This window comes from Mugil cephalus, chromosome 19 (genome assembly GCF_022458985.1).
Source record: "Mugil cephalus isolate CIBA_MC_2020 chromosome 19, CIBA_Mcephalus_1.1, whole genome shotgun sequence".
Taxonomy (NCBI): Eukaryota; Metazoa; Chordata; class Actinopteri; order Mugiliformes; family Mugilidae; genus Mugil; species Mugil cephalus.
In genome coordinates, this window is record NC_061788.1 from 14,368,299 (window position 1) to 14,387,303 (window position 19,005).

Sequence of the window (19,005 nt, forward strand, 5' to 3'; positions counted from 1 at the left end):
GCTTAATTTATCATTACAATTTGAAAGAATTACATATAAAAAACTAAAACAATGAAGCAAACAGAATGAGGACAGCACTAATGAAATCTATTAAATGTTTATTAGTGAATTGTTTAAAACATGTGGAATCTAATAAAAACAGATGAGTTTAATCAGATCAACCATATTTTACTACACTGCTTGTTAAATACTGTAGCTGTACTATGTAGCTAGTTTTAGAAACACGTATAGGAAAGGAGCTTTAAAGGTTAAATGAAGGGTAAAAATATAATATTTTATAATAAATAAAAATATTAGATTAAAAGTTCCCCTATTTAAACTCCAAAGCGTTTATCCAGCATTTATGTTTGAGTCTCTCAACTCGTTCTAATTATTTTTAGACAAAATTGAGTATGTGCTTATTGAAATAAATAAACTTTGTATGCTTTTATTTCATCTACAAACTCTCAAGAACTTAAACGGACAACGGACTGGTAGTTAATGCAGATTTGATTCATCACAGCACATTCGACACATTTAAAAAACGATGTAATTGACGAATAGTAAATATGCATGTGGATATATATATTTTATACTTCCCTAAAATGACAAATGCCATCGAAAAAAATATGTAGTATTAGTAAGTTTGAACAACTCATACTTTTGAAACTTATAATTCTGCAGTGTAAATGTCGTTATATGCCGACTCGCATACACAGCTACTTTTACGCTCTTGCCAACATGGCGACTCTCAGCATGTAGCATTTTGTCTAGGAGGAAAATGCACGGATTATTGTGACATTTAGATCACCTGCCGGCTATTTGGTTATCAGAAAACCTCTGCAGTACCCTTGTTACTGTTTCGTCTTGTAAGATAACCTGCTTCCGCGAATATCTGGGAAATGTATCGTCGTGCAGCGGCAAAGAAAGACCACAACAACAAACCGGCGGTGAAGGATGTGAGTGACAGTGAGAAATACGCCGACCTCTTGGTGTTCGGCTATGCCTGCAAACTCTTCCGAGACGACGAAAGGGCTGTTTACCACGAACATGGAAAACATCTTATTCCATGGATGGGGGACAAGAGCATCACGATTGATAGGTCGGTTGAACAAACTTAGAACCGAAACATTATGCTAACCATCTGTGCTGTCCGTTAGCCTGTTTCACAATGCAAGGGACCACTTGGAGTTTGTCTTGCAGAAGCTTGTGAACACCAGCAACTGGCGACGATTGTGTTATTTCTTGCCTGTTAACTTGTCCTTGGATGTACCTGAAGTGATGTGACATGTTTTTTTTACGAAGTTTTTACTGTAACGTGCCAACATGCAAACGCATACCAGTGTTTTTAATAGTAGCCTTGACTGGCTACTGATACTCGTTGGTATGGACACCAGCCCAAAGGTACTGTCATCTAAAATAAGTACAATCGATACAAATGGGGTGGAGATAGTCGATTTAACTATCAATGCAATTCGCCATTACTTTGAGCTAAATACACCTATTTGCCAAAACTTTAAGACCAGGAGACATGCAATAAATCCCCCTTCATGGCCATTCAACCGTATTAACATTTTGAGGGGTGTAGTTTGTGGTGCTGTTAAAGTGTACAAGATTGTTTCTGTTACTCAGCCTCAACACACTGGCTAAAATGGGGGTTGTCAAAAATAATATGAACAGTTGCTCATACGATTCGTTACGACTGCAAACCACAGCCCCAAAATTGAAAACACAGTTGAACCAGCAACTTTCTGAGGTATTAGAAACCAGTGCTGATTATCGTTAAGAAGCTGAGAGCGGCCCTTAGTGCAGGACTCATTTTCACCGTCTCTGCATAATGAACTGGCAAATTATTCTTTAATTGGTGTATTTCAAACCCAGTTTCTACTTTGGTTGGTTCTGAAATAGGCTTTGCATCTTGGCATGTTAGGAGAATTTCCTCTGGGAACTTCAACTCCATGGACAGAGTTCTAATCGAACAATGTGGCTTTAAAATGATGTACGACACAGGAGAGTGTTTGTTCTTTCCGGCCCCTTTTCCCCCCCCGACACATTCTTTCTCTATGTGACATGGGACTTTAATATTCTTTGATAAAATCCAGAGGCAAATTCTGTCCAAGACTGAAGTTACTGTAGTTGAGGTGATTCAAGATTGACCGATGAGAAACTCGTGTTCGACTAACAAAAGCTTGAAAGGTGCTTTTAGCCTTTCTGATAAAGTTTCTGCAGCTGAAGGAGTTCCGCTGTTGCCTCCTTGCAGAAGCTGAACAGAGACCAAACTGCTCTGAACAGTGCAGGCGATTTAATTGAATCACCCTGAACTGCAGCAACCCAACTTATGTTTCATTTGTACAGCCTTTGTATGTGTGTCTTTATTACATAACCCAGTTTCTTCCCCAGCAAGGTAGGCTAAGGGGTCCTTCCAAACCCTGAATGCCAACCTCGGCACCCCATTTCTTTGCCTTCATGGAGAAACTGCAACAGAGAGATGGCGTAGAGGGACGAACCCTGGAAAATGTCGTCCATTTGGGTTCTTACGGATAGGTATTTATGTGCTCGGGTTTGTGTGAATGTAACTTTCTTTGCAGATGTAGAAGTAATAGGGGGGGAATTGAACCCTGTAAGGTAAGAGACGAGTTGCTTTGTTTGTCTTTCTTTTGTTCCTTTTTTTTTTGTTTATTTTATTTTTTGCGGTGTAGGCTGGTTGGTTTGTAAGACTTGTCAAGGAAGAAAATAGAAGCTCAAGCCTTTCTAGATATACTAAGCCCAAGGACTTTATTAAGTCATTGTGTATTTAGAAAAAATGTCAGACCGTCTATATTTTGCATTTATAACTTCTTGGGGCAGACTTACAGAGGTAGACCAGTTTTAATGTTGTAAATTGGGGGTTTAGGTCCCACTGCCTTGGTAAGTAGGTCCATGTTTTGCATAAAAAGCTCCGTGGACTCCCTTCTCTCTAATCCTTCTTATCATTCAACAGATACGATGGCCGTGGTCACTTACATGACCTTTCAGAGTATGACAGCGGGTCATGGAATACATCCTACCAGCTGTCCGAGGAGGAGGCCAGGATTGAGGCGCTGTGCGATGAGGAGCGGTACCTGGCCATGCACACTGACCTGCTGGAGGAGGAGGCAAGACAAGGTGGGCAGGATGTCGGTTCTCATGTTCAGTTAAAAAAAAAAGAAGAAAAAAAGACACTATTTAAAATGTGAAAATATGCATGGCACACCTTAATGTGAAACTTCCCCTCATGGGTAATGAAGTAGGGAATTAAATGTCTTTAATATCCAAAATTGAGTATCTTCTTTCACACCTAATGAAGGAGAATGCAACATCTCTCCTTACCATCTTTTAAAGAAGATGGGAATCTTCACGCTCGTGCAAGCTGTGGTTCTGTAATGTTCACTTTTAGTTTCTGAAACTGGAAAGTAGGAACATGAGTAAACGTGACCGAAATACTGATCGACACAGGCAGCTGACATTTAGATTTTAATACCTGTGCGCTAGGGTAATTAACAGGGCAAGCCACATCTGAACACTGTGAACATCACACAACTTTGGCATATGTGAAGTTATTGCTTATTACTGCCTTTATAACTCATCCCTTATTCATGGACTGTACGCTGCGTCACAGAACCTCACTGCGGTGGCAGGATCTCATTATGTAAAATTAGTTTATGAAGTCATTATACACTGCTGGCCCAAAAGAAAAGTTGCCACGGAAAAAAGGTCACACACTCTAATATTTCATTGGACCGCCTTTAGCTTTGATTACAGCACGCATTCGCTGTGGCATTATCTCAGTAAGCTTCTGCGTGTCATAAGATTTATTTCCATCTAGTGTTGCATTCATTTTTCACCGAGATCTTCTATTGATGATGGGAGAGTCTGACCACTGCACAAAGCCTTCTCCAGCACGTCCCAAAGATTCTCAGTGGGGTTAAGGTCTGGACTCTGTGGTGGCCAATCCATGCCTGAAAATGATGTCTCATACTCCTTGAACCACTCTTTCACAATTTGAGCCCAATGAATTCTGCCATTTTGGAATATACCCGTGGCGTCAGAGAAGGTTAAAGAAATTGATTGATGGAATAACCTGGTCATTCAGTATATTCAGGTAGTCAGCCGACCTCATTCTTTGGGCATAATGTTGCTGAATCTGGAACTCCCAGATCACAGCACTACCCCCACAGGCTTGTACAGTTGACACTATGATGGGTACATCACTTCATGTGCCTCTCTTCTTACCCTGATGCCCCATCACTCTAGAACTGGGTAAATCTGGACTCATCAGACCACATGACATTCTTCCATTGCTCCAGAGTCCAATCCTTATGCCCCCTAGCAAATTGAAGCCTTTTTTCCCCAGTTAGCCTGACTGATTATTGGTTTTCTTAAGGCTACATAGCTGTTCAGTCCCAATCCCTTGAGTTCCCTTTGCATTGTACAGTACATGTGGAAATGCTCTTACTTTCACTATTAAACACAGGCCTGACTTCTACTGTTGTGTTACTTCGATTCGGTTTCCCTAAACGTTCCAATCACCAATTTTCTGACCACATTTTGTCCTCGAAGACGATGTTTCCCCACTATCCTTCTAGTTTTTAATAATGTGTCCTTAAGCCAGTTTTAGTAGTTTCTGCTTCTCCTTAGTCTTCTTAGATCTTTTCTCTGCTTGATGCATGCCAATGATTTGACCCTTTTTAAACAGTCTTTGCCACGACCACGGGATGTGTCTTTGGTTATATAAGAAATGAGAAGCCATTCATTGCATCAGTTGGGGTTAAATAACTTGTTTCCAGCTGAAAGATAATCGCCCATGCTGTAATTATCCAATAGGAGGCTCATGCCTACAATGTATGAGCTCTTGTCAGTGTTGTCTGGCTGTTTCATGGCAGTGCTTACATTTTTGTCCAGAAAAACGTTTAATTCCAGGCATGCATCGTCTTTTACCAATTTTCCTGCAGACCTCCGCCGTGGAGAAAGTGGCATAAAAAAATAAAAAAATTGAAAGTGGCAAGTTACAGCTGTTCCGTGCTTTAATCTAGGCTTCTTAACACAATGTGATATTCTAGCACAAACCCTCAGAACAAAGTGACATCCCCATCGAAATCATTTTCAGCTTTATGTCTCTGAAAGGGACCGGCTTTGACTCAAATGCCGCCATTTATATGGGAGTCACTCTTGACTCGTCTCCGATGCTTGCATCTCAGTCATTTTACACCGTAATGAAAATGGCTGATTTGATGACAAAGGACCCGTCTGAAAGACTGGCTTAATGACTCTAATTGAATTAATAAGCCACAATTTTAAGTGAAATATGGTGTCTTATGCTCAAACCGACAGGACAGAATGAGTCAGCTAATGGTTTGTGTCACACCCTCACTGCAGAAGGTTCATCCCCGGGGCTGGTTTGCCCTTGAATTTGGAGGCCTGACCCCATTCACTCGAGCTATTACCCATCTGTCCGTTAAAAGGACGGTGTGAAGGCGCAAGAAACACTGATGGTTTCAGTTGGAATTTTGCCCTTGCTATTTTTATATGCTTTCTATCAATTCCTGTAGACGGTCTTGTTCGAAGTATAAATACCAATAAAAGATCAGTTTTAAAATACTTTTCAAGTGGCGTGTAAACAGGTTTTCCAGAGACCTCGTTCTGTCAAGCATCAACGCTCATCAAGGGCATCATTGTGCAGTAATCTCCAGACACCGGCTGTCACATCAAGATCATAAACTATCAAAAGTGAGAGATTTCGGTCACACGTTCTGAAGTGGTTTGTTTGTGCTGTGAAAGCAATCTGACCTGATTATAATCTACTATAATAATCTATCTATAATCTGTACTCGGTGAGTCGGACCTGAGCGGCTCTTATAGCCAGCTGCAGTTTGCATGGTATGAACTCAACGGTTGCTAGCAACAAGCTGCTCTCACTCTCGCCTTAGGGCTGCAACAAACGAAGCTTATTCATGGCTCCTGGCCAGTGGTGGGGTGGCTGGTGAGCGCCCGCAGCCCAAATTTTTGGTAAAAGTCAGAGCCATGTGAGCAGTGGGTGAGTTCACTGGTGGACCGTTCGCTTTGGTAAATAAACACAGAAAGAGAAATGGAACTGACAAAAGTAAGCGGACACTAAAGCAGAGGTGAACCAACTGATGAGCAGCGTTCAGGGGAGGCCAGCTCTGTGCATCTAGTGCATTTTACAGTATTTTGGACCAGACACCGTCGGCATGAGGGGACGCTACAGTTAGTCTTGTTGTGTCTCAGTCTATAGACATGTCTTACCAATGAACACAGTGGACATTATCACATTATTATTTCTTGCATAAAAAGAAACAAAACCAGGAGAAAGCACAACCAACTCATCCACAGATTAGTACTCATTGATTGATCTGCTTACCTAGTGTTACGTTTTCCAGGGCATGCACTTACAATGATCATCAGCCTCAATCCGTCTTTGTTCTGTTTCCTTATCCTCCACAGAGGAGGAGTACAAACGTCTGAGTGAGGCGCTGGCTGACGAAGGCACTTACAACGCGGTGGCTTTCAAATACAGCGCCGACTACTACGACCCCTCCCAGCCCACTGAAGAGGAAGACGCTAACAAGGCAGTCGGTGAGGACGACGCGCGCACCCTTTACCAGTAGAGCTAACGCTACAAAGCACAGGGAATATGCAGAGCAGCTCTTTGTAGATTCAGAGTCTCTCTATTTTCCGGTCGCCCACTGTGACACCGATACGCTTCGGATAGCGTACAAAACATCCCTCCAGACTTCAGTAATCAATTAGTTGGGTTTTATCAAAAATAATCACATTTGAATGTTCCACATGAGAACTTGATCTTTGGTATGCCACTTAAGTATGTTTGGCTGCTGCAGTCAAAGCACCCTTGAGGTTTTTCTCTGAAGTTGAATTTCTGCAACATGATATGACCCCCAATCTGATTTCGACTGCTAATCACCTCTCACCGCCAGTCAGGTTTATTTTGCATTCACATCAGACTTCACACAGGCGTCTGTCTTTTTAAGGACCCTTCATTGACGCTCCCCTAACTCCTCACTCTAACATCACAACAAAATGCCCATCCTCATCCTAACTACAATCTCATTTCTAATTCAGACTTTTGAACCTAACTTTCCACAAATGTCCTCAATCTCAAGGCCCGTATTTCAAAATTGTCCCGACACCGACAGACCCACAAGCGCACACGCGCACTTGTGAAACTTTAAATATTTGATGGAGAGTTTTCTGGAAGTGCTTCCAGCGGCTTCGTTGGTAAACGGACTAGATCCCTCTGGGGGATTTGTAGATTTGTGTCCATGTCTTTTAGAGCTGACGATGTCAGTAGAATTTGCCTTTAGGGATTAAATTGGAAGGTACACGCGTCTCTCTGGCTATTTTGATCTGAACTTTTCCTTTAAAGCGTTTGACAGTGTAAAAGAAACGCTATATTAATAATAAAAACTGCTCAGAACCTCTCTCACTACAAAGCGCATTATAGCTCAGAGAGACAGCGTTTGAGCTGACGGATACAGACGCACATAATCACAGTTTAAAATCAAATCATTATCACCGTTCCTTTCTCCTGAGTGAAAGCCAAATAAGCCAGAAGGTTAATTGCGGTATAATTTATCACATGTCCCCTGTCAAAACATGACAAACATGTCTTATTGTGAACCACTGCATAAAAAAAGCCCACATTAATTGTTACTCAGCCGTTTTACAGTACACCTGTTAATTTCATGTTCCGTCAAACCAAGGAACTTAATTTGAATATTTTATATAAATTAGCTGAATATATTTAAACCTACCCACTTTGCTTTCACCAGCCCTCTAGACCGTAGCAGACTTCATTCTTTTTTTTTTTTTATGTATATTGAGCTGCTGAGTGCATGTGCAGCTTTGAATAAAAAGGACGTTGTACTTTTATATAAAAGCGAGAGTACATCCATTTTGATGGTTTTGTTGTGGAGTGCAATTATCAATGAGGTTCACATAATATGCCACTTAAGCATTGGCTGCGTCGTTCAAATACAGTTTAGTCAGGCATGGTGATTCAAATCCAAGATGGAGTGAACACCAGCAGTTTCAAATCGTAGAGGAACAACCTGCGCATGAAGCGAACGCCGAATGAAATCAATAGACCCAGCCAAACGTCTTTTATCACCCTGCAATCTCCGTACAGCACAACATAAAAAATGAAGTATATCTTCTCCTCCTGACCCGTGCGTTGTTATAGAGAAGGAGTTAAAGGCTAGTTTGGCATTTTGCTCTGATGCATTCGTGTATTTGGGGGAAGTGTGGAGGGCGTGCGTTACAACCGTTCTTGAAAATGTTTTTGGAATTCAGAATTAGCGTCCCTGTTTAGCCATCCAGTAGGGCATATTAGCGCTTGGTAACAAATGACTAACCGGAGTTAATCTCGTTCTTTTTGTGCCTCTGAACACACACAGAGGAGACGGAGCCTGAGGAGAACGAAGAGCCATTTGTTGCTCCCGCAGGGCTGGATATCCCCCCTGATGTGGAACTGGTGAGTGTTAGATGTTCTGCTGCCTCGCTGATGCTGGTAACCTACTGGGGCCGTATATACAGTATAGACACGCAGGTATTCTCCATGTCATAAACAAAATCATAACATTAAGTGTGTCTAATTGGCCACAGTTCTTATTCTACTACTAAAAGCATTCAAATGCTGTTAAACTACTAATAAGAAATTACATTTTCAACTATATAATAAAATAAAAAATATGTGTGTTTAGTATATTTTTAGGACAAGTCATAATTCAGTTAACCATTAAAAAGTGAGTAAAGGTTTAACTTCACCACTTAAGGCTAGGCAGTATACCGGTTCATAGTATCAGTATGGTATATATCAGTATTTCCTTTTGTTACAGTATGAGTTTCTAATATACTGGCATACCAGAGTGTTTGATTACACAGCATTTGGAACGCTGCTCCGTGAGACGCTGTTTCAGACCGGACCGTTTTCAATGTAGCGCTTCTTAACACGCATGGTGCAAGCACATCACAGGGAGGTGTGGTGAAAATGGTCCAAAAATTAGGTGGCAGAACAAGAAGACCATGAAGGCACGGAAGAACATGTGCTGAAAAATAAGCCTTGTCGATTGTTTGGGGTTTTTCAGTTTTAAAAACTGACTTCGACCAAGTGCTGTCGGGCTAAAGTTGTAGTGCTAACATGAGACCATGCGAACTTATTTTACCTATTTTTACTTATCCTCACTCATCAAAATAGTCAATCTACTGCATTAATTCCTTTGTCAGCCAGTAGAAAATGTTGTGAACACCTGATTATGCATGAAAAAAACACTGCAATACAGTCAGGATTTTGAAAAAAATACCATAATATACATTTTTGGTCATACTGCCCAGCCCTCTTTGTTGGGTCATGATTGTTTGATAAAAATAAAACTTTAATGTGTCACTGGGAAGCTGAGGACAGATTTGATGCTTAAGTTGTACATTTTAAAGTTTAACCATAGCTAGCAGGTTGTAGCCGAAAGAAAATAACTGGTGTGCTGCCAGAACGTCCCAGGTGGACCAACACTACAACTGCTTGTGTTTTGTCGCTGCAATTACACAGCAATGAATAGACGTCTGACGGGAATTGTTCAGGTCACCGGGCCTACCAGCTGAGAACACTTATTTTTATATGTCATAGTGGACTTTGTTCAGTTTGGCACAAGTACACATACCGTTACACCCCTCCTATCACCTATCCTGTTATTGTCCACTTGTGACCACAATCAATGATAAACTTGAAGAAAGTAGCCATGAAGTCTCATGTCATGGCTCACCTTTCTTTAAATGCTGGATTTTGTAAAAATGAGGATTATTGACAATTTGTTATTTTAATCGAGTGTTGATAAATGTCTCTGTCAAGAACTTTCTAATAGTTCCATTTGGAAATTGTCAGTCCAAAATCCAAAGTTTATTTTCCAGAGAGTCCAAAGACGCCCAAATATTTATTTTTATAAAATAATAAAAACCCAAATAAATTTTAGTGTCCTTGCTTAAAATAAATCATTGAGATAATCAGTTGCTAAATAGAATTGATGCTTACAACTTGTCCGTCATTTGACTAAATGATGAATTGACAGAGCGATCAATGATTCATCAGTGAAGTTTTACCAGTGTAATCAATGGCCACTGTGGCTTTTTTTCTCGGAACATTATGGCGAAAGTTTTGTTTCAAAAACAGTGTTGATGATTGTATAGCCCTTACTTCAGTGCACGTAGGGAAGGTTTCACAGCGACACAACATAAAAGAAATCCCAAAGAAAAGAAAACAGAAGTAAGTAATAGACTGACATATTTAAATTGAATTTGCTTTGTTCTCCCTGGTGTCCGCCACCAGAAACCTCGCGGTTCCCTACGGCTGCCCCTTTCTTATGCATGAAAGGAAAAACAAGCTTGAACGCTGCCATGGACTGCGTGCATATTCAATACCATACAGAGTAAAACACAGCCAAAACCACAATGTGTGCATCTGTAGAGAGCACACCATAGCAGCGGTATATTGTATGTCAAAATTAATAGGCTCTCTTCCCTGCATTGTTTTTGGGGAATGCAATTCTTTTGAATACACTCATCTAGCCTGGTCTGTAGCCTACATTTTACACTGACCTTTTGCTTTGGCTTCTTGATTAAAAATACTCAAGGCCTTTGTTCAAAATGACTAGACTGGTAAGTTTAAATTATTAATATCAGCTGAAAAGGCGACTTTATTATAGCTGGTACCAGTAATGCACATGTACTTGGATCGGTCCTGACACCTATCCTTAGGATAGAGACACGCTATAAGCATTTACCATTACTAATTTAAAAGGATTATGAGATTTCCCCTTGTTTGGTGAGCGAGAGAAATAGAGAAGAAAGGGGGAATAATTCTTTCAGATCCAAGGTTTAATCATCTTTAGCATCTTAGATCAGATAGTTACTAAGAAACAAACACAATAAGATCCATTTTGTAGTACTGAAACAGTTTACTGTTGGTAATATTGTATTTGTTAAACTATGATTACAGAAATGGTAGCATCAGTATGCTACTATGGGTAGAAACCCGTCAACAGTCTAGATCAGATTGGAACCCATAATTGCTAACAGAGGTGACACACTACTTTTGTGTGCGTAAATGAGAGAACAAACAGCCATAAAATCGACATTATACTCTGAGCATGCTCAGTGGGTATTCTATTGGTTGCTGACTTAGATGTGTGAGTAAGGATGCTTTCCCTGCCCATATCACATAAAAATGAGCATCTCACACCCCGTTCCCCTTAATGGCTAAGTTCTTAAATTGAATTGGAGAAGGTCCTTGTATGTCAGGAAGTCCTTGGCAGCTTAAAACGCAATAATGGCCGATTGGTGTGAGGCGCTGGCATCTTTTTGGCCAGTGTCTCGAAAGGCAATATTTTTTTTATGACTTTCGACCTGGTGAGATATGTGTGTACTTTTGGAGATTGCTGCACTTCCCTGTACTCTCTAGGTAATGACGATGATTAATCATTAAAAGCACACAAGGCGAACAATAATAAAGAAATTATGGACTGTTTCTTGTTCCACTGATTTCCAGCCCTTACGTGTATCCAAAGTGAATGTCACCTAGCGGGAGCATAAGAGCGCTTGACATGAAAACATTCCTCAGACAAAATGGCCTGTGTCCTTGGCTTGAATGCTCCTCACACACTGTACTTCAAATTCATATTCAGTCTCTCTTATGTACTGATACTTACTTTGTTTTCTTTTTGTTTTCTGTGTTCTGTTTGCATTTTGTTTAAAATATCTTCCTGAAACTGAGAATGTAAAAATTCAGTCTGAATCTTTAAACCATCAACATTCTTTCTTTTTTTTTGTAGCCGGCAACCGTCAAGACTCACAACATTATTGAGAGGACAGCCAACTTCGTGTGTCAGCAGGGGGCTCAGTTTGAGATAGTGCTGAAAGCTAAGCAGGCCGGTAACTCCCAGTTTGACTTTCTTCGGTTTGACCATTACCTGAACCCTTATTACAAACACATCCTGCGGGCCATGAAGGAAGGTCGATACAACCTCAGCGCTGCCAACAAGCAAGAACAGTCGCAGGGTGAGTTCACAACATTTCTGTGAGGTACTGAGTGCCATAACTCATGCATGAACGTCAGATCTGTAATAGATAACTAGTCAATTAGAACAGAAATATAAATTAAAATACGGGTCGTTTTTCAGGCCAATTACTCCCAAACTAATAGAGAGATTAAGTAGGGACCCCTACCTACTATATGTGTTCTATATTAAACTTGGCCTACCGCTATTTATGGATATATATATTTTATATATACAAATTCAAATTTGTGGAGGAAAATTAAAAAAAAAAAAAATCTAATCAACCAAAGATTTTGTGATGCCCCTGCAGTACCTTGAATGCCTTAAAACATTTGAAAGTATAAAAAAAAAAAATCTATAATAACTTTTGTACATGCAGACATTCATTCCTTTTTCTTTTTGCTCTCTTCGTGTAGAATCTAATTCCGATGATTCAGACGATGATGGAGATGGCAACTACCTTCATCCCAGCCTGTTTGCTCCTAAAAAGAGCTCTCGTCTGGAGGAGCTTATGAAGGTAATGAAAATTGAAGACCCAGTGATGAGGGATATTTTACCAGTTCATGCAGTGGCCTGTGAGAACTTCATCTGATCTATGAAAGCCCCACCTCCCAACTTACTGGACTGAAAGGATCTGCTGCTGACATTTTGGTGCCTGATACCCCAGCATGCCTTGATTGCTCAGGGCTGTTGAAAGGGGGGCCAACACATTGGTGTATGTCGCAATTCTAAAGGCTCATTTAGAGTCATACAAATGTGTGTACAGTGAACCCTCGTTTATCGCGGGGGTTACGTTCCAAAAAGAACCCGCGATAGGCGAAATCCGTGAAGTAGAAACCTTTATTTTTTTACAGTTATTATACAATGAAATACAGTGAACCCTCATTTATTGCGGGGGTTACGTTCCAAAAAGAACCCGCGATAGGTGAAATCTGTGAAGTAGTCAGCTTTATTTTTTTTTTTTTACAATTATTATACAATACAATACAATACTATAGAATAGAAACCCACGATCAAAACCTGTTTTCAGGCCCAAGCATTTGTTAAAGATATAAAAATATCCTTGTTAAAACTTATCGCTGCTGTTGTCCTTATGTTATTTTCCTCCTTCTTTACGGAATGAACCGAAGATTTATTTATTCCGTGATGGCGTCCTACAGCCGCATAGCTTCTACCTTCCTTTAGCATGTCCAGAAGTTTAACTTTTTCTGCGATAGTTAGCATCTTCCTCTGCCTTTTGGGCGCAGAACGTTTCGTCAACATTGTGGGTTTTGTCATGGAGAAAATTTGCAAACGTAAATTTGGCAGGCTGTACAGAGAGGAGGCACGGAGACTGTTGACATTGGTCTACAGTCCCTTAGCCAATCAGGATGCAGAACACAACGCACTGTAAAAAAGAAGCATAAAAAAACTGCACAAAAAAATCCGCGAAGCCGCGAAAGGTGAACCGCATTATAGTGAGGGTTCACTGTATCTCCCAACCTAATCTGTGTTGATCCAAAACAATCAATTCAAAAATTGTGGAGATGAAGAAGCAGACGGAAATACTCAAGTGGACACACGCTACTACCTAGCAGACCACTTCAATCCAGTACAGCTCTTGTGGTCTGTGTTGCTGCTGTGCATAGTTACATGTCTGAGGCGGTCCCATCAAGGACTGGGCTAGGGACTGGGCTAGGGACCGGGCTAGGGACCGGGCTAGGGACCGGGCTAGGGACCGGATTAGGGACCGGGCTAGGGACCGGGCTAGGGACCGGGCTAGGGACCGGGCTAGGGACTGGGCTAGGGACTGGGCTAGGGACTGGGCAGGCTCTATGCTGTCGATGTAGCTATGGCCCAGAACTCTAAACCGCTTATAACTTGGAGGCGACCACTGTCTGCCATCAAAATAATACATTATTTTTTTATATCCCTTTAGGGCTGCCCACATCCTTACTGAGATTAATACCCGACAACTCTGTTCCGTTTCCCTGCCTTCACGCTGTTACAGTTTGTGTTAGTGCTTTCATGTGCCTTGTCAGGATAGTCATTAGTCTTTGAGCAGCAATAATAGAAGCATCTTTTTAAAGAAGCATAATGAGCTGCTTTTAGTAAGAAGCTGTCTAACAGTCGCCTCCCATCACGAGGGATCCCTTTTCAGATCATCTACTGTAATTGTCTACTAAAGACTCACATGTGTGGGGTTAACTCTTTAATTCTGTTGATCTTTTATACTGCACTGAGATGACAGAAGATTGCTGCATAAAGTTGTTAGAGGAAAGTAATAATTATTATATTGCACTGTATTTAAATACAAACTAACACTGTCTCACATTATACACATGTGGTGTATTCTCAGATACTGAAATATTTCCATGCAAAGAATAAAAAGCCTGTGGTATATTGTTTTCTCAAAAATTTTGCAGCCTCTTCGGGTAATGGACCCAGATCATCCGCTGGCAGAACTTGTACGAAAAGCCAAACAGGAAAGAAATGGCACTGCAGCAGTAGCAACTAAACCAGAGGAACCTGCATCCACTACACCGGCACAGTATACTGCCGACCGTGAGTATAGTTTCTTGTCTGAGAGACACAATATCACATGTTTGATGCGTATTACTTTGTTTTCTGTCTGTACTTTTGTCTATACTTTTATCAAGTATTTTCTACTTATATTGTTTTCCATCTGCTCATTCAGTGCCACTTCTCGCTACTGATGCTAACTATAGTCAATAATTAGTGTACAGGGATTTTCTTGGCAGCAAACTAATTATCAGTTTAGAGAGCTTGCAAGGTCAGATTTCCTGAAAACAAAGAGGACCTGACCCAGACCAAGTCCCAAATCCCCACAGAGTCTTGGTTCTGAGTCAGGTCAGCTTTAAATAGATGTGTGGCCTTGTGTTTGCAGAATTTCAATCAGCCTAATAAGTTTTGATAACATACTGTGACCGCAGTCAGTCAGAATAAATTATCCAAATGTAGATATGGCACATTAGACACTGTACATATTGTTCTTGTTTCACCCTCTGTCCTCCTCCTTAAGGCTCCCCTCCCTAAAAACCCACTTTGCTCTGATTGGTCAGGTGGCCCACTGTTGCTTTGAGTCAGCCACTTACTTGCAAGATGCAATCTTTTTCAAAAGAACCCAGAAATATGACGCACCACACCTGTCCCATAGCAACAAATGTTGGGAGTTTTTCCTTGATGCGTCAACCACTTATATGCTCTCGTTTGACCACTTTTAAAGGGAATGACGTCAGCAGCAGTGTAATCGAGTGCTTGAGCATCACTTAACGTTGACATTATTGCCACGCTGACCGAGTTGCTGCATTTGTTGGCTGTAGAGTAAAGGGAGCAGTAGAGCGTGAGTGGTGTCAAACCGTCGGACGTTATGCAAATACCTTACAAATAGATGAGTAAAAATGAGAAGATGCTGGACTCAAGTGATGTGTTTCAGGCAGTTCAGGAGCACTTGTTTTATTTGGCACTTTGCCGACATGGCCAAAGTTGTGTATACCACAATGAAGGAAAGGAGAACTCTGTTGCATAATGTGGCCTCCTTAAAGGCATAGGTTAGACTCCTTTTTAATGTCTAAAACGTATGAGGTACACACTGGTAGTGACATTAATCCAGACATTTAAGTGCATCTAATACACTCTCCTCTCCACTATGGGCATTTGTTGAGCTTGTGACATGCTTTTAGTGAATGAAATGGATATACCAGAATATGCATAAGCCTCAACTCATACACGGCTCTAAAATGATAATAAGTGATAAATAAAAGCTTTCAACAAAATAGATTAGGTGAAACATAAAATCTTAGTGTCTGAGTAAATTCTTTTGAGAAATGCTAAAATAACGGTTTTCTCCTAAATACCACAAGACCCACAGCTACTTCTTTCTTTGACACATAATTACACGAATTGAGCTACTTTGGGAGATCACTGGAGGATGATTGGCAATTCTGAGTCGGCCTTGGTATTAAAATGAATTAATCATCCCCTTACGCGAGGAATACGGCATTAAGGCGGAATATCATTCAAGCTTTTAAAATAAATCAAAATGTCATTTTAAATGGAACGAAGCAAAACAATAGAACTGTCTTTATGTTGAAGAAAGATCATCTGGTGTCGTAAGTGTATTCATTCACGATGAGCCTCATCTACGCTGCCCCCCCCCCCAAGTTGTGCGTCACAAATTGCCGAGGCAATTGTGCCATGTGCAGGCCGTGCTCAGCCTTGTCTGAAATAGCTGCTTACATATACTGATGGTCATTGCTCCCTGCTGACCCGTGAATGTTCACTTGTCTTTCCGAAATATATTCATCCCTAAGACAGTTGCGTAGGCTGTACTTTGACCTCATCTTTGGTGCTGGAATAGGGCTGTTGATGTTTGTAAATTGGTTGTGCATGACTTGGTTGCTTAATGCCGCTTAAATGCACTGTTGCTCAGTACAGAAGCTGTTCATTTGTGAGCCAGTGACGCCATGCTTTCGTCCGGTCCAGTGGCTTTGTCTTTTTATTTATTTATTTATTGTTCCGCCACCAATTATAATACAGGAGATGCGCCATCGTATCTCTTAAACGAGATAGCCGGCCTTCGTTCAGTGAATATAATCATCTGTTTTAATGGTAACAAGTCTGCCGACGACCCTTTAAAGAGCGTGACGTAAAACTCAAGAAAAAAAAACAACTAACTTCAAAATAAAAGTCAATGAAATCCATCTTACAATTTATTATGTCTGGTTGGCCAACCACCAAACTTAATTTTTTTTTTCGCCTTCTACGTACCCATCCTAAGACGTTATCCTGTATCATATGTTGTAAATGAGAGCCCCTGCTTTAGCTTTCCATTTTCTTGACTAGAGAAAATTGGATATCATTAAAGTCAACCAGCTCAATGACTAATGACTTAATATCACACTGTCTCCAGTTTTATTTTGTCTCGTCCCCATTTTGCTCCCTCCTCCCCGCCTCTCCCATTTCAATAAATGGCATTTGTAATACAAACCCCTTAATACGAGAGACAACCTTTTTTTTTGTCACATGTCGATTTATAGTTTTGTAATTCTGCTTAATAAATAAATTGGTGCAATCGACACATTAGGCACACAATAAAAACAAAGCTTGAAACAACCGCAGTCAAAGCAAGCATCGCCAACAAAAGGCCCATTGCGGCGATATAATGAACGCCTCGACAACCCCGACTCCTCAAGTCCGACCTCATCAACCGCACCGTATTGCTGTCCAGTGACCAATTTCAATGCAGCTGCCTTCTTGTTGCTTCCACTCACCAACACAGTGTAAAATATTCTTAATAACGCGGATCTCTCAGAGTAGCACTTTCATTACTGAGGTTGATGAACATTTTCAGGTCCTGGTTTGTCCGTAAATTTGCCACAAACCTCGAGATTGTGCTTTAAAAAAAAAGTTCTTTGAAAAAGTTCCTGTGGTCGTAAAGGGCAATCAGTTTGTCTAGCTTTCCTATTTTTCCACTTCCTTGAAAATGTAATTTCAACAGTGATTGAGCACAAATGTGACGTCGGGGGTTATTTATAGACTCCCTAAACAACCCCGCTTTGACACATTTCCATTTCTGGTGGGAGATGGCTCTCCTCCGTGACCTGCTCATATCTTTCACCAAGGTTAAAATGGAGAGATTGCATGATGCAAGTCTGAAATGAATTAGTAAATCATCTTGTAACCGTTATAAATGTGCCGTCATTCCCCATAAAACGTAAGCGTTCGTTTCACAGTACTTCCCACTTCCCAACTTAACTATGCAGGGGGCGAAAGAAACACCCCTCGCTCTGAAGCGCGGAGGGGAATCAATGAGTCTGGCCGTGCCAGAGAAGAACTGAAAATTACCATCTCGCTAAGGCTATTATTTATTGTATGGGTGCGAAAATGGATTGCATTATATTGTGCAGTTTGTTTTCACATTCAGAGGCGAAGCAACTCATCCATTCATTCATGTACAAAGCAGGGCAGTTTCATCTGTTCATCCCAACTACCGACACAAAGCTGTGTATTCACCCATGGATCCCACTTGAATTGACAGAAATGTTTGTCCTTTTGTCAGGCGCGACGGAATTATTTCAGGGAGGTATTTCGTGTAATGATTTCCTCCCGCTTTGTCCACAGCCAACGCAGCTGCGATGTACTACGGATACTACATGCTCCCAGATGGATCGTTCTGCTTAGCCCCGCCTCCCCCGGGCGTAGACGCCACCTCATACTATAACAGCATGCCTGCGTCTCTCATGGCGCCCCCCGCTTCCTCTGAGGCTTTGCCTCAAATGGCGACAACGGCGACTCCAGCCGAAACCGTCACCGTGGCGACACCGGCTATAGCGCCCTCTCAGGTCACCACCTCTGCTGCTCAAGTGTGTGTACCAAGTGTACCAGAAACCAGGTAGGAACTGAACCACAATCTCATTCAACTTTGCTTTATCAGAAATAAACTAATGGGAATCTGGCTTAATGTGTTCATAATTAGATTGATTAGTTGTAATTATGGGTCACGACTGATTTCCTGTTTCACATTGTCCCTATTCCATTCAGTTTAATATTCGTTCATTTAGAGATGCTTCAGTTTTGAAACAATTTAGCTTACTTATGAAGTAGATTTTTTTCAAAATTATCACCGGTTTCAGAGCTTTGTTGTATTTCCACTCCAAAATGTATCCTTAGTTGCCTCATCTTTGCTTTTGTCCAACTCAACAACTATTAAAATTTGCTCTCAGAGTTTTATCATTTCTTTTTTTTTGTATCTGCCTCCTACATGGGAAAAACCTGCAGCAAATGACTCATCTTAAAAAAAAATAAAAATCAATCCAAGAATGTTATATAACAATAATGGATCTTTCAAATGAAGGTTGGATTGAATCTTGAAATCGACCTTTTTAAACTCATCACTAACCATAATGACATTGATCCTTTGTTTGTT

At 40.9% G+C, this 19,005-nt stretch overlaps 1 protein-coding gene across 3 annotated transcripts in view; it reads left to right on the forward strand.

Moving 5' to 3' along the window:
• The first annotated feature begins 708 nt into the window (after window positions 1-708).
• LOC124996533 (splicing factor SWAP) overlaps window positions 709-19,005 on the forward strand; it is a 50,125-nt gene continuing 31,828 nt past the window's right edge. Inside the window, exons 1-9 of one of the 3 annotated variants that reach the window (XM_047569659.1) lie at window positions 961-1,081; window positions 2,380-2,523; window positions 2,960-3,123; window positions 6,460-6,591; window positions 8,430-8,506; window positions 11,853-12,078; window positions 12,494-12,594; window positions 14,483-14,621; window positions 18,201-18,471. In XM_047569659.1, coding sequence (XP_047425615.1) covers window positions 2,495-2,523; window positions 2,960-3,123; window positions 6,460-6,591; window positions 8,430-8,506; window positions 11,853-12,078; window positions 12,494-12,594; window positions 14,483-14,621; window positions 18,201-18,471 — 1,139 coding nt within the window. In that variant the 5' untranslated portion in view covers window positions 961-1,081; window positions 2,380-2,494. Of the gene's footprint in view, window positions 2,524-2,959; window positions 3,124-6,459; window positions 6,592-8,429; window positions 8,507-11,852; window positions 12,079-12,493; window positions 12,595-14,482; window positions 14,622-18,200; window positions 18,472-19,005 lie in introns of all 3 variants that reach the window. The other 2 variants (XM_047569657.1, XM_047569658.1) reach the window with 2 other exon arrangements.